Source organism: Quercus suber, unplaced genomic scaffold (genome assembly GCF_002906115.3).
Source record: "Quercus suber isolate HL8 unplaced genomic scaffold, Cork oak 2.0 scaffold_201, whole genome shotgun sequence".
In the NCBI taxonomy this organism is placed as follows: domain Eukaryota; kingdom Viridiplantae; phylum Streptophyta; class Magnoliopsida; order Fagales; family Fagaceae; genus Quercus; species Quercus suber.
The window spans coordinates 964,052-978,538 of record NW_027069659.1 but is presented as its reverse complement, the minus strand read 5'-3'; the positions used below and the strand labels follow the sequence as shown (position 1 = coordinate 978,538).

Sequence of the window (14,487 nt, the reverse complement as noted above, 5' to 3'; positions counted from 1 at the left end):
TTGAAATCTCCACATTACAAGTTAGAGCTCTAAAACACATTTAAAAACAATAACTAAAAATCATGTGCCTCCACTTAATACATGGATATATTACAAAACTCCAATTGGATTACACAGAGCCATATCCTTTCTAGAATACGCAACCTCAACATTGAATCTAGGCCTACCGCACCGAAGGCTAACAAACCTCAAATGCCCAATCTCCAATAGAATTAATTATGACCTTGTTACACTTTGCAAGATTGAGTCACCAACCATTTATGGCTCAAGTCTCCCAATTCAATATAGTACTTCAGTCACCAACAACAAATTAAGCTTCATGCACAAGGTGTAGCTAATTTATCTGTAAAACTGTTGGAGAGTGAGATGAGGTAAAGCCCAATAAGTAGCATAATTAATGGGGGTGGGGGAAATGCAAGTTTCATGATAATGCACCTTTTACCAAACATGCTATAAATTGGGAATTTTCATTTAATTTATGCAAAATCAATTTCCATAACAACATGACAAGAATGATAGAAATAATGTAGCTCCAAGCTTCCCAAAATAACTATAAAACGACATGTTATTTACTGTGAGCCATAAAAAATATCTAATATCATTTCAAAACCAGAACCTTACCCACGGTTGCATGACAAGGTTGTCACACAGATGGGTCATCACACAGACGGGGTCGTCACACAGACCGAGTCGTCAAACAGAGGGGTCGTCATTTAGAGGGGTCGTCAGACAAACATGGTCGTCACATACACTGTTCGTCACACAAACGTGGTCGTCACACAGACCGTTCGTCACATAGACAGGGTAATCGCCAATATCATTGCACAACGGCAAAACCACACCAAAAGATCACAAGTTAATGTATTTGAAATACACAGTTCACTCCCAAGTAGTTTCATAAATATTTCAATAACCAAATACCCACAATATTCTCAAAGTCCTCGAAACCATTTCTCATCATAAAATTTCCCAAATAATACAAGCCAAAATAAAGCAACTTTAGAATTTGCAAATAATGCAATAAATTTATAAAATCCATTCCCAAGAATTTTATAAAAGATGCTCATCTTCTCCATGCTAACAAATCATGCATTTCCCCATATGCATTACCAAATATGATACACTTTTAATAAGTAGTCATATATAATAGGGTCACAACACAATACTTTTTAAGAAAACATAGTCCCACAAATAATTTTTCAAAATGTGTTTGACCCAAAATAACGTTTATGCAACATGGTTATTTTCCAAAAATCGCGTTAAAAAGCCACTTACCTCGGAAGGCCAACCAATTTTACGTCCATCGGGCATCACCCAAAGCAAGCCATCCAATCTCTAAGTCCATCACCAAGAATCTCAAAACCTAGAAACACAATGATCAAGCCTATCAATAACAAGGTCTATCACAAAGTTCCATCAAACTTGTCTCCATAGAACGAAAATGGTCCCCTAAAATCAAATTAAGGGCCTAAACCCTAACTTGACTATCCCAAGGCACCTGTACCCAAAGGATATCAAAAAAGCATACAAGTGATTCAAAGGACCATAATACAACCAAAGCATTTTAATCCACTACCGCAAACAATGAGCATTTATTTGATAACATAAAACACATCACTTCAAAATAGAGGTAGCATATCTCATGAGTTTCCTTTTGGGCACCAAGTGATTAAACCAAACCACATGTCTTAGATCATATTAAAAACAAGAAATGAAACCCATAATCTCATGTAAACAATTTATCAAACACTTGACATGCAATAAGCACATTCTCACACAACTAAAGCAAATAATAGTAATTATTTTCATCAATTTTTCACATGTCAAAAACCATATTCCCACAACACAACTCAAAACAAAAAAATCATCATAAAACACTCGAAGGTCAGCTCCTCCTCCCTCAAATAAACCAAGGTGCCCAAAACCTCCATGGTTGAATACCATAATTAAAACCAATTATCACACACCCACACCTCAAAACCCCAAAAACAAAAACCGTAGTACCACTACCAAAGAGTTATCCTTAACCATTGGATTGACTCCACACAAGTATTGTGCCATAAATGAAATAATCAAGGAAGTGGGTCTATAGAAATTCACATTAAAATAGTATTTTAGGGTAGCTGAAATTCATGGAAGATCATACTTGTTGGATTCGAGTTATGGAGGAGGTGATGTGAGGTGGTGGTAAGGATATAGGACTTCAATGGTTCGGCCATGGAGGAAGGTGAGAACCAAGAAGAGAGAAAATTACAACGGAGAGGGAGAGAACGTGTAGGTAGGTGTGTGCATGGGTCGAGTTGAGGGAATTTTTCGACTCAACCCACTATGGTGGGTTAAAAAAAAATCCAACTCAATCCAACTCATCACAGGGGTACAACCCAACCCAACCTACATGGATTAGGTTGGGTCAGGTTGAACCTATAGGTTGGACAATTTTTTTTATTACTATTAATACTAACTTGAGCAGGAAAAATATATATCCCACTTGCCACTTGAGTTGATAAATAAAATCATAAACTAGTATTCTAACTCAGTTATAAACAAAACGTATCCAACTGAGTTAATAAATAAAATATACATGAACTAGTATCTCAACTCAGTTATAAACAAATAGGAGTGGAATGAGAGAGTGGGAGTGGGAGGTGACAAAGAGAGAAATAAGATTGTAAGGGTTTGTAAGGTAATTGAGTTTTAGATAGGAAGAGCCGAATATGAGAAAACATTATTAATTATATAATATATTTCTATATATATAATTTAAATTTTAAATATATAGATGGGTCGGGTCGAGTTAGGCGGGTTTGTGATTGTTATGACTCGCACCCAACTTGACCCACTATTAAAAAAAAATTTCATTACCCAACCCAACTCACCAACCACTAAAAATCGACCCAACCCTACTTGCTGACTTAAGTTGGTTTTGGTGGGTTGGTGGGTTGGCGGGTTGGCTGTACACCCCTACTTGTAGGCTTTAGGAGGGGTTGATGAAATAATGTGGACCACTTGTCCACTTGCTAGAAATATCTTAGGGAGTAATTTACAAAATTACCCTTAAATTTTAATGCTAGAACTTTTTATTTTTATTTTTTTTTATAGGTGTTAGAGCATTCGCATCCGCAACTTCCATCATATTCTATTTTACCATATCAAAAAACTACTTTACCAATTATACCATATCATTTTACAACACAACCAACATCCTAACTTTTATTTTCTTATTCTACTCATTAAAATAATATGTATTACCCACTAAAATAATATAATATATAATTTTTGTGTTGCTGCTACAGTGCTATAGTGACTTTTTAGAATTAAAATATATTATAATTTTTACAATTGTGTAACAATGCCGTCCTACATTTAGGATGGCACCGTAGCACAATTACAAAAAAATTTGCAATTCTCCAATTTTCCAAGTTCAATTGTTAGGCTTTTTTTGTGTATTGATACTAAATTTTCCCTGCATCCCAATTACAATTGCCAATAAAAATGCTCTTACAGTCCCACTATAACCTTTTGCTTAAAAAGTATGGTAAAGTTGATTGTTTGCGGGTCCCATGCCCTAGTTTTTGCACAAATGTTAGTTACTTTTTTATTATTGCTGGTTTCATTCACTCTTTTTGCTGGAGTATTTTTAGTAAAAATAAACAATTAACTTATTATATTTAGTTTTTAACTTTTATCTACAATATTATTAATAAGTATTTTTGTCAAAGGGCTATAGATAAGTTATTCTCAAATGGAGGTCAGTTTGTGAATTGTTTATTTTCGATAGATTATTTGATTAATATGGGACAAAAAACTAAAAATTAACATATTTCTAAAAAACAAAAAAATTAGACTAAAAGTTAACTATTCTCTATAATACTTTTAATAAATGTTTTCATCAAAAGGTTATAGATAAGTTGTTCTTAAATGAAAATCTATTTGTGAATTGTTTATTTTCGATAAATTATTTGCATAAGATAAGACAAAAAGTTAAAAGTAAGCATATTTTTAAAAAATTTGAAAATTTGATTATTGAAATAAAGTTTAGACAAAAAGTAATATGAGAACAACAAACAGTACTTAAAATAAAAAAATAAAAAAAAGCTAGTTTATAATCTTTCAGTAAACACGCTTAGCAAATTCATGCTTTTATTTTTAAATTCAAAATTACATTGGTAATATTTTAATAAATGGTGGAGGGGATTGATTCTTCTCATGGGAAGAGCTAAATGTCAAATCCTTACCCCCCACTTATTGTGCGAAAAAAAAAAATATTTTACTGGCTGCATGCAAAGAAGATTCAGCCTAGCTAGGCTTACACAAGAAGAGCTCGTGGTTTATAAGTGCTTAGTATGAATTTTGCATGCTCCTGCACCACTTTCCAAGCCGTGATAACGTGTCGTTCCTCAACTAGAGTTGCACCAACGGCAAATCGTATCACGTATACTCCCTCGACCACAGCATGAGTCATGAAGACACAGCCCGACATGTTGATGGACTCCAACAATTTGCGGTTTTCCTCATTCGCATGTTCCTCGCTTACTATGTCAAGCTTACCATTTTTGTATACTGTCTCACTTAGTGCTGATGGCAAAATCCTGAAACAAACCATGGCAAAATTTATAGGTACCACGATTTCAAATCTTTTATCCATAGCTACAAGCCCCTCAAAAAGGTTGGCCATTTTCACATGGTTTCTCATGAAGCTCCTAAGGTTAGCTACACCATAGCTTCTAAGCACAAACCATAATTTCAAGGAACGAAATCAGTGGCAACGCCACGTTCATGTCAGGGTGTTCCTAGGAACACCCTGACCTAAAAAAAAAAAAAAATTATGTATAATAATTAAATTTTTTTTTATTTGTTTACCCTCTAAAAAAAAAATTAGGAACACCCTCGATCAAAATTAGGAACACCCTCAAATAAAATAAAATAAAAAATTATTTGTTCTATTTCCAAAAAAAAAGAGGGTTTTGGCTGGTAACTGGATACCGAAGCGAAACAAAAGTTTTGATTTCTTTGCAAATTTTTGAGAAACAAGAGGGTTGAAAAGAAGTAGAGTAAGAAGAAGAGGGTTTTGTATAACCAGATTTAGCATATGTTGTTGCTGCAGAACACCATTGCTGCTACTTTTGCTTCTTCTTCTTCTTATCGGTCTCGCTCTCACCAACACATCTGCCAAGCCTCTTCTCTTTTTTCAATTTCACCTTTTGGTTTTCACCCCACGTGAATTTCTAATGGAAATTTAAATTGAGATGGGAAGTGAGAGGACTTTGTCTTTGTCTTCACTCTTTACCCCCACATGGTCATGTGACCAAGTGAAAAGACATATGGGTTAAAGCTTTGGACAGATGGCCATGAGGCAAGCTTTCAGCCTTTCACTCAGGTGATTCAAGTCCTTGTAAATGGTTCCCTCTATACCATTCCCACATCAATGTACTTATATTCACCTATTGTAATAAAGGTTCCATATTTTCATATATATATATATATATAATTGGTTGTTTAAGTTTGGAAATCATAGATTACTATTATTATTATTATTGATTGTTTGAATAGGTTACACTCCCTTGATATACATATATACACTCTTATTGTACTATTTTTGGTTGTTGTTTTTCATTGTTTAATTATATATTTATGTTTTAATATTCTAAAACAGTAATTGTTATGTAATAACTAAATAAATTGAGTGTCAAAAAAGGAAAACTAAATGATTGTTTTATTTGAAGTTTACTTATTTGGATCAATAATTTTATGTTGTATAAGAAAATATAAATATATATTATTTTTAATTTTTTTTAGAAATCCTGAAACACCTTAAAACGGTATGTCGAAATAGATCGGTACCGAAATATTCTGTTTCACTAAACAAACCGAAACAGGATCCAAAACAGTATTCATAATATTGCTTTCAAGCATAAAGAAAAAGCTAAAATAAAAAATAAAAAAAAAAATTTGATCTAAAATCTGAAAAAGAAAAAATTGTAACAGAGAATTTGAAGAAAAAAAATTGTAACAAAGCAAGCCCACTGAGGAACACCCTAAAAAAAATTCCTGAAGTCGCCACTGAACGAAAGCTTCGGCTTAGGGTTATCTGCCAGTCTTTATAGTCTACCACTTGCTTTGAATCCGTGGCTTTATTCCTCAAGTACTCAGGGTTGGTTGAGAGTGATTTTATCAAGGCACTAGGATCTTTTACCCAAAGGCAACAACAATCCAAAGTGGTTAAGAACCACATGTGTGCGTTGAGACTAAATGAGTTTGCACCCTCAACACCATCGATGAAGTGCCGAAACTCAGGACAAATACAGGCGCTTCCGGCATAAGCAGCATCAACATGAACCCACATTCCATATTCTTTTGCCACAGCACATAATGATTCTAGTGGATCAATGGCAGCCGTTGAAGTTGTTCCCACAGTGGCACATAAAAACAATGGGACTAGGCCTGCTTCCACATCTTCGCAAACTTGGGATCGTAGTGAGTCAGGTGATAGTGCATATGATGTTGACTTAGAAGTCTTGATGGCTCTGAAATTCATTGGATGGATCCCTGCTATTTGTGCTGCTTTTTGGATTGCACTATGTGTCTGGTCAGAAGCATAAACGACCAACTTTAAGAGGTTCTCTCTCCCAATATGGCTTAACATTTGATCCCTTGCAGCGACAATTGTGCACAAAACGGCCTCACAAGTAGTCCCTTGTAGCACACCCCCGCCATTGCCAGAGAAAAGGAAAGACTTTGGCAGCTCAAGCATCTCTCCAAGCCAATCCATGACTATTGTCTCTAGTTCAGTAGCTGCTGGTGATGCAACCCAATTGAATCCGACCACATTGAAGCCGGTGCTAAGCGTCTCGCCTAGAAACCCTGCAATGCTACTAGTGCATTGGAAGTAAGCAAAGAAGTTAGGGCTTTGCCAATGTGTTAAACCAGGAACTATGTGCTCCTGTACATCCTGAAGAATGGTTTCAATGGGTTCTGGTTTATTTGGGGTGGACTCTGGCAAGCATCTTCGGAGATATCCTGGTTCAACTTGGCTTAGAACCGGGTATTTTTCTACATCGCGATAATAATCAGCAAGGAAGTCTATGATCATATGGCCTTGCCGCCTGAGTTCCTCGGGGTCTAATGGGTTATTGTTATAAGAAGAAGTGTGGCTGGGCATATGGTCAGACTTGACGCTATCCATATATATATATATATATATATGTACTATGGGGAAAAGAAATGGTTCAGGATTCTTTGGTTTTCTGGTGGAAGGGTTATAATTGTGGAAAGGAAGAAGTGAAACGAGAAACTAGAGACTATCTTGTAGCTGATGAGATAAAATAAAGAAATGGAGAGTTTATATATATAGGGTCCGTTTATATATATAGGGTACGTGAGGAATGAAATTCACGTGATTTTCTTTGAATAGACCACCATCGTCTCAATAGCAACAATCGCTCGTCCTTAGCCTATGTTTTGTATTATATGTGGTTTTCCAAATAATTCAACGGGCCCAGATGAACAATAGGAGTAGAAGTGGTAGGTCCAGAATCTAGCTATCTAGTACGTAGCCACAGTGTTAGGCCTAAACTTTCCTAGCGAATATCTCGAAATAAAATAAACTAATTTATGTATTCCAACACGTTGGTCGTACATCAATGGCTGACATTGACATGAAAGAGCTAGATCCATCATTGTGTGAAGTTGGTGGCTTGAATTCAACATGAACCATGATTGCATGATTGCTTTGGCGTGGCATGCAATCCTTGATTATTTCCTATTTCACGTGCAACACTATTGCTTAAATGCTTTAGAAGTAGTTTTCATAACATGTACTGAATTCCCAAAATGTGTAAGAGCATCTTCTGTAAATTCATTAAATTTTTATATTGTTTAAAAAATAAATAATAATTTTTATTTATATTTATTAATTTTTTAAAATATATTTTTTAATAATTTTTTTCTTATTTAAATATTATATATTTATTCATTATTTATTTATTTTTAACATTTCTCATCTTTCAATATTTTTATTCAATACCTAATTATTATAATAAAAAAAATATTTGAAGAATGAGCAGAAGCCCATCAAATTTGATAAACTACTGCTTAATTATGAGCAAAAAAAAAAATTTAGAGTTTAGAAAATCCATTAGAGTAGCATTTTTTTGGTCTCATTCTCTATAATAGAAAATATTTTGCCTTTACATACATTGTTGGAGATGCTCTTAGATATTCAAGTTCGTTTTGGACCTCACGTGTTCAATGTATTTGACTGGTTCGGAATAGTAGCAAACTATATCCTTGAGATGAGATTTAGAGTTCTACTTGAAGCATTTTGCACGTGGACATAAGGAAGTGATAGCTTTAGGATTCAATTATACATTTGGTTGCTCAGTGCTGGTAGCTCTAGCATTTTTAAAATATTTAGTAATTATTTTATCAGAAATAATTGAGTTATTTGGTGTAATTGTGTAACCACGTGATGAAGTAAATATTTTAATAAATAGTAAGTCACGTAATAAGTTATCTATTGTACATCATGTAACACATGCGTCTTGTCATTGGCACAATCACAATTTCCAAAACCTAACCTTTATTATATTTATATAGTATATCACAAAAAATTTGATAAGTTACGTTTTAGGATTTAGATTTAAAAATGTCCTAATCAAGTTAGTAATTCTGTAATTTAACCATTATAATTTATAATTCTTATTTGTGAGACAAAATTTGGCATGGTCACATAATGCTCCATCTTAACAAAGCTTAAAGAATTTGATTCTCCAACCCCCCCCCCCCCCCAAAAAAAAGAAAAAAGAAGAGAAAAGAAAAGAAAAGAAACAAACAAACAAAACAAAACAAGCAGGCCTAAAGAATTAATAGTTCTTATTTTTTTTGGGTAAGTGACACATATATAGCTATTGTACATGGTTCGCGTTATTGAAAATAGTGTTCTCATATATGTTTCTTTGGGAAATTTATTGATTAGTCAGTGAGCATTAGTCCCTCCTCTCATGGAGTGATGCTCCCAAACTACACAATAACTACTCACTTTTTTGTGGATACTATTGATAGGTTTCATTTCTTACACTCTTTCTACCGCTATATTGTTACTTTCCAATTGGATATAGAGAAAATATCATATTTTATGGTCTCTTTTGGTTGATAATTGTAATTGTATGTAACAGTATTGTGACTACTTCTTCGGGCTTGGAATGTGGAGCTAATCAATGGCATTTCTCATGAAGGAAACTGTTAAGCTAACCTTTTATCAGAGATTAAAGCAGCATCACGACTCAGGGCATGAAGAGGCAGAGCAGATCAGTGACAATATACATGGCTAAGCTACTTGTAGTTTTAGTCTATGTATTGTATATAGCTTGTATTGTATGTAGTTTAGTTAGTCTTGTATATTGTTTAGTGAAGCACATGACTGTGCACGTGTGAGCCTTTAGTTTTCCTGTTAGTTGTTAAGTTAGTTACTTAGACTCTGATTGTATATAAGGATCAATCCCATGTATCATTAAGCAAGTTAGTGAGAAATTCATTCTTATTAAATCTCTCATATGGTATCAGAGCTTAGTCTGCTAAGATTCTCTCAAAAATCCCAAATTTCTAGGGTTTTGTTCTTGAAAGCTTGAAGCTACTTCAATGGCTTCTACCTCAAATTCTTCTTTGTCCACTTCTTCTGAGCAAGATCCAACATTGGTTGAAGAGATTTCGAATCCCTTGTATCTTCACCATGCTGAAAGTCCTGGAGCTATGCTTGTGTCTGAAGTTTTGACTGGTGAGAATTACCATGCTTGGGCTCGATCCATGAAAAAGGCCTTGATTGCGAAGAATAAATTTGGTTTTGTTGATGGCACTATCACTCTTTTGTCTCCGTTGATAAAAACTCTAGCAGCAGTTGATGTTTGGATTCCATGTGATAATATGGTTGGTTCTTGGTTGAATAAGGCAGTTTCACCTCAAATCAAAATTAGCATCACCTATAGAGACACAACACTGGAAATCTGGAATGATCTTAGGGATACACATTCTCAAGGCAATGGACCTAGGGTTTTTCAGTTGCAAAAGGATATTGCATCAATCAATCAAGCTGATTCTTCGATTACTACATTTTTCACTCAATTAAAGGTGTATTGGGATCAACTCAAGATTTTCAGGCCTAATCCACATGTACTAGTAGGAAATGCACTTGTAATCTATCCAAAAGAATTGAGAATCTTCACTTTCAAGATTCAGTGATGCAATTCTTAATGGGGCTCAATGATTCTTATTCTCAAATCAGGGGACATATTTTGTTAAGGGAGCCACTTCCATTCCATAAAAAGTCTATGCCTTGTTGATTCAAGAAGAGAGGCAGAGGAATGTGGGAAATTCCAATGCTCATATTGGGTCCACTACCCTTGTTGTGAAAGGGTCTAATTCCAATTCTACTTTCAATTTTGCCTTTTCTGGAGGAAAGAATTCTAAGGGCAAGGATAGGCCTATTTGTTCTCCCTGTGGGAGACTTGGTCATACCATGGAGAAGTGTTTCAAGCTACATGGTTTCCCTCTTGGTTTTAAGCCTAAAGGAAAGACTTCAATGGTGAATCAAGTGAGTGTTCAAGATGATCTTGCAGAGAATGGCCAATCATCCAATGATGCTAGACAGTTCCCATTTACTCAGGAGCAATGCAAGCAATTTCTAACTATGCTAGGCAATCAGATACAAGCTGCTACTCACCTCACTAATGAAGTTCATATGGCTAGTAGTGTGGTCAAGCCTCATTCAGATCAATAAGTAGCTTCTTCTGCAACTGCTACTAAGTCTAATAATGCTCTCACTATGTCAGGTATATCCTTCTTGGGAATTCTGATTTGAGGCATTCTATTTTTTCTGCACATATAGTCAATAGAACAGCTTTTAATGGAGATACTTGGGTTATTAACACTGGGGCAACTGATCACATTGTGCATTCTGTTCATTTATTTACTGAATTCACTACTGTTAGTTGTGTGGTTGCACTTCCTAATGGTGAAACAACCATGGTAACTCACATAGGTTCTATTACACTTTCATCCAATCTTACTCTTACCAATGTTCTCTGTGTTCCATCATTTTCTTTTAACCTTTTATTAGTTAGTCAACTCACCAGGTCTTGTTCTTGTTGTCTTGTTTTCTTGTTAGTTAGTCAACTCACCAAGACCTTATGTGCTGGAAGATGATTGTTGTGGGTGAAGTTCACGATGGGTTGTATTTGGTGCAAAATAGCATTCAGATGCTTGGTTCAAGGATTTCTTTGAATACTTTTAGAGGAATTGAGAAAAGAAAGGAAATAACATCCCACTAATTAAATCTCACTTTGTCACAGCTAATAGAGAGTATTTAGGATGCAAAAATTGCATTGGCAGCTTCTGTATAATGAACACCATTCCAGCTTTGTATTTTAATTCTTCAAAGCAAACATTGAAACTAGTTTGGTTGCAAGTGACATTGGAATTGGAATTGTACAATAGCCCTCCATAGACACAACATGGCATTAACTGATCCTCAAATCCTACAAAATTAAACCATTAATCAACATGAGAAAATGAAATTTGGAAGTCATAGATGTATGGAATAATTGGCTTAGCTATAACATGAGTCTTTGTGTGAAGTTTACTTTAGCCAATGCAGAAGTGAGTGAAGCATTTTATCAATCACATGGTTTGCATGATCTAAATGGGAATGAGATGAAAGTTTTGCAACATGAATCATTGGATTTTCAAAACAAATTAATGCCATAAAATACCAAATTATTAAAAAATTGAACTGGAATTGTGAATCTAGAAAGAAAAAAGTTGTCAAAAAAAGAAGCTAGCACAAAGAAGACCAATAAAAAATGGATAGACACATCTAAATTAAAGCGGATTAGCCACAAACCCATTGAGGAAAAAAATCATGGGAGGAAAAGAGGAAAAACTAACCTTTCGTAGTTACTGGTAAAACAACGTGAGAGGTAAGAGAGATTGGAAATCTTAAAGGAATTTAATTCCAGGGTGGCAATTGAAGCAGTGAGGAAAAAGAAGAGTCAAGGTAAAAAGGAATGACATATTATCTATCATTAACTAATCCACATTGTTAAAATAAGCTATTAAAGATGGGCTAGTGCTTTTTACGATGTGTGGTGTTTGAGTTGTAGGAAAGAATGACATGAAGAAGTTGAAGAGTGTGTGTAGTTTGAGGGGTCTGAATCTGGAGTGCAAACCTTTGTTTTCAAAGAAGCTGCAGAGTGTGTAGTCTGCAGGGAAGTGAGTGAAGGTTTTGACTGTGTTTCATCTACACGTGGGGAGCAGAAAGAGAGTTTGTAAGTGGGTCAGGGTTTTGGCCTTCATATTACTAATCGCTAACCTATGCGATGCATAGGGAAGTTCCAAAAATAAAATATATATTGATACATATTTAATCAATAAATAAAATTCAAATTGAAGAATTTATAAAAATGAAAATAAATATACCTTGCCTAATTCATAAGATATATGCATCTTCTCTCTCCTATAAGGTCCACGCATTCTGAGATATATTTGATGCATAAGATAATTATTATAACTGAAAATCAATAAATTCTATATATAATATAGAGAATATAAATACAAACATTTATATATACAGGATGATTTTATTTTTTTATAAATAAAATTTAAAGAGAATATAGGAAATTAAACCTTTTACTTTTAGAAAGTTCAATATATATATATATATATATTAAGGAATATATATTGAAATAAGAGAATATAATTTTGGTTTTTAAATATTACAAACAAAGATCGGTTTAGCTTTGTTTAAAGAGAATATAGGAAATTAAACCTTTTACTTTTAGAAAGTTCAATATATATATATATATATATTAAGGAATATATATTGAAATAAGAGAATATAATTTTGGTTTTTAAATATTACAAACAAAGATCGGTTTAGCTTTGTTTATTACTTTATCATCATAAAATAGATCAAACCTAAATAAATTTTAAAAAAAAAAAATCAAAAGTGATAGAATTTCATTGAAAAGAATCCAAGTGTACAATAAAGAGGAGAAAAGATGGATATCCCTCAATCCAAGTTGAGAGTTCCCTTAACTCCTTGGCGTGATTAGCCAGAACATAGGCTAACTTATTACACTGTTTAGAAATTGTCTTACATGATATACATCCTACCTAATATACAAAAGCGTGAATTTGTTCTAATACATCCGAAATCTCCTTCAAGCATGGTTCCCCCAAGTGAATTAATGTCAGCAACTATGAGTTGGCAAACTTCCCCAGTTCATGATAGAAGTGTAGTGCTCTCAACAGATCGTGGCAGTTTGTAGCCATCCATAGTAAGTCTCCTTGGCAAGGAATTAATTCAGTATAGACCATAATAAGAGAACTATGACCATCTACAATAATGCCCAAACCTGTAGAATTAGTGGTTTTGAAAAAGGCTAGTACCATATTCACTTTGAGATGAGGAGAAATAGGTGACACTACAAAAAAAAGGGGTCTATAGCCGCGTTTAAAAAACGCAGCTATAGCCCAAAAAAACGCGGCTATAGCCTATAGCCGCGTTTTTAATAGCCGCGTTTTTAAACGCGGCTTAAGTACCGCAGCAACAGAACTATGGCTGCATTTTTGAAAAACGCGGCCATAGGTAACACCTATAGCTGCGTTTTTTAAAAACGCAGCCATAGGTCAGACTTGAAGCTGCGTTTTTAACACGGTAGGCCTATAGCTGCGTTTTTGAAAAACGCGGCTATAGCCCACTTTAAGCTGCATTTAAAACGTGGCTATAGGTAGACTCTCAAAACAAAAAAAAAAAACAAAAAACAAAAAAAAAAAATTTCTGGGTTTTCTTTTCCCAGAAAATTCAAAATTCAAATAAAAAAATTCAAAATTAATCACAAATCCAAAAAATTCAATAATAAACAAAACAGAAAATTAAAAAACAAACAAACACACTCATAACAAACAAACCCAAAAAAATTCAAATCAAACACAACATATTCACAATAAAACAAACAAAAAAAAATTTAAAATCAAACACAACATATTCACAATACAAACAAACCCAAAAAATTTAAAATCAAACACATACCCAGAAATTCAGAATCAAACATAATGTGCTCCAAAATATAAGAACACAAACCCACTTAAACATAATCACAATATCAGCAATACAAGAGCACAGATCCACAATAGCATCTCCTCCATTTCTCTACTAGCTAAGCATAAAATAACCAACAAAAAAAAAAAAAAAAAAAAAGTATCTACTGACAAATCAGTGTGCTTGAGATGAAGAAAAAATGAAAGAAAAAAAAAAGCATCAGCTCCAACGAAACAAAGGAAAAAAAAAAAAAAAAAAAAAGAACCATGAGAAAAGAAAAAAGAAAAAAAAAAGACAGATAGAAAGAAGAAAGAAAAAGGAAAAAAAAAAAAAACAAGTCTCCAGTGAAGAAAACCGGAAAAAGAAAAAAAAAAAACGCGCAAAATGTTGATTAT

The 14,487-nt window shown here is 34.0% G+C and overlaps 1 protein-coding gene across 1 annotated transcript; it reads right to left on the bottom strand.

Annotated features, from left to right (window-relative positions):
* Window positions 1-4,306: 4,306 nt before the first annotated feature.
* Window positions 4,307-7,243, bottom strand: LOC112013050 (phenylacetaldehyde synthase). Its single transcript, XM_065779187.1, has 2 exons — window positions 6,073-7,243; window positions 4,307-4,758 (listed from the first exon to the last, which is right to left on the bottom strand). Exons 1-2 carry the CDS (start codon window positions 7,181-7,183, stop codon window positions 4,307-4,309), a joined length of 1,563 nt encoding a protein of 520 aa, XP_065635259.1. The 5' UTR covers window positions 7,184-7,243.
* Window positions 7,244-14,487: the final 7,244 nt, after the last annotated feature.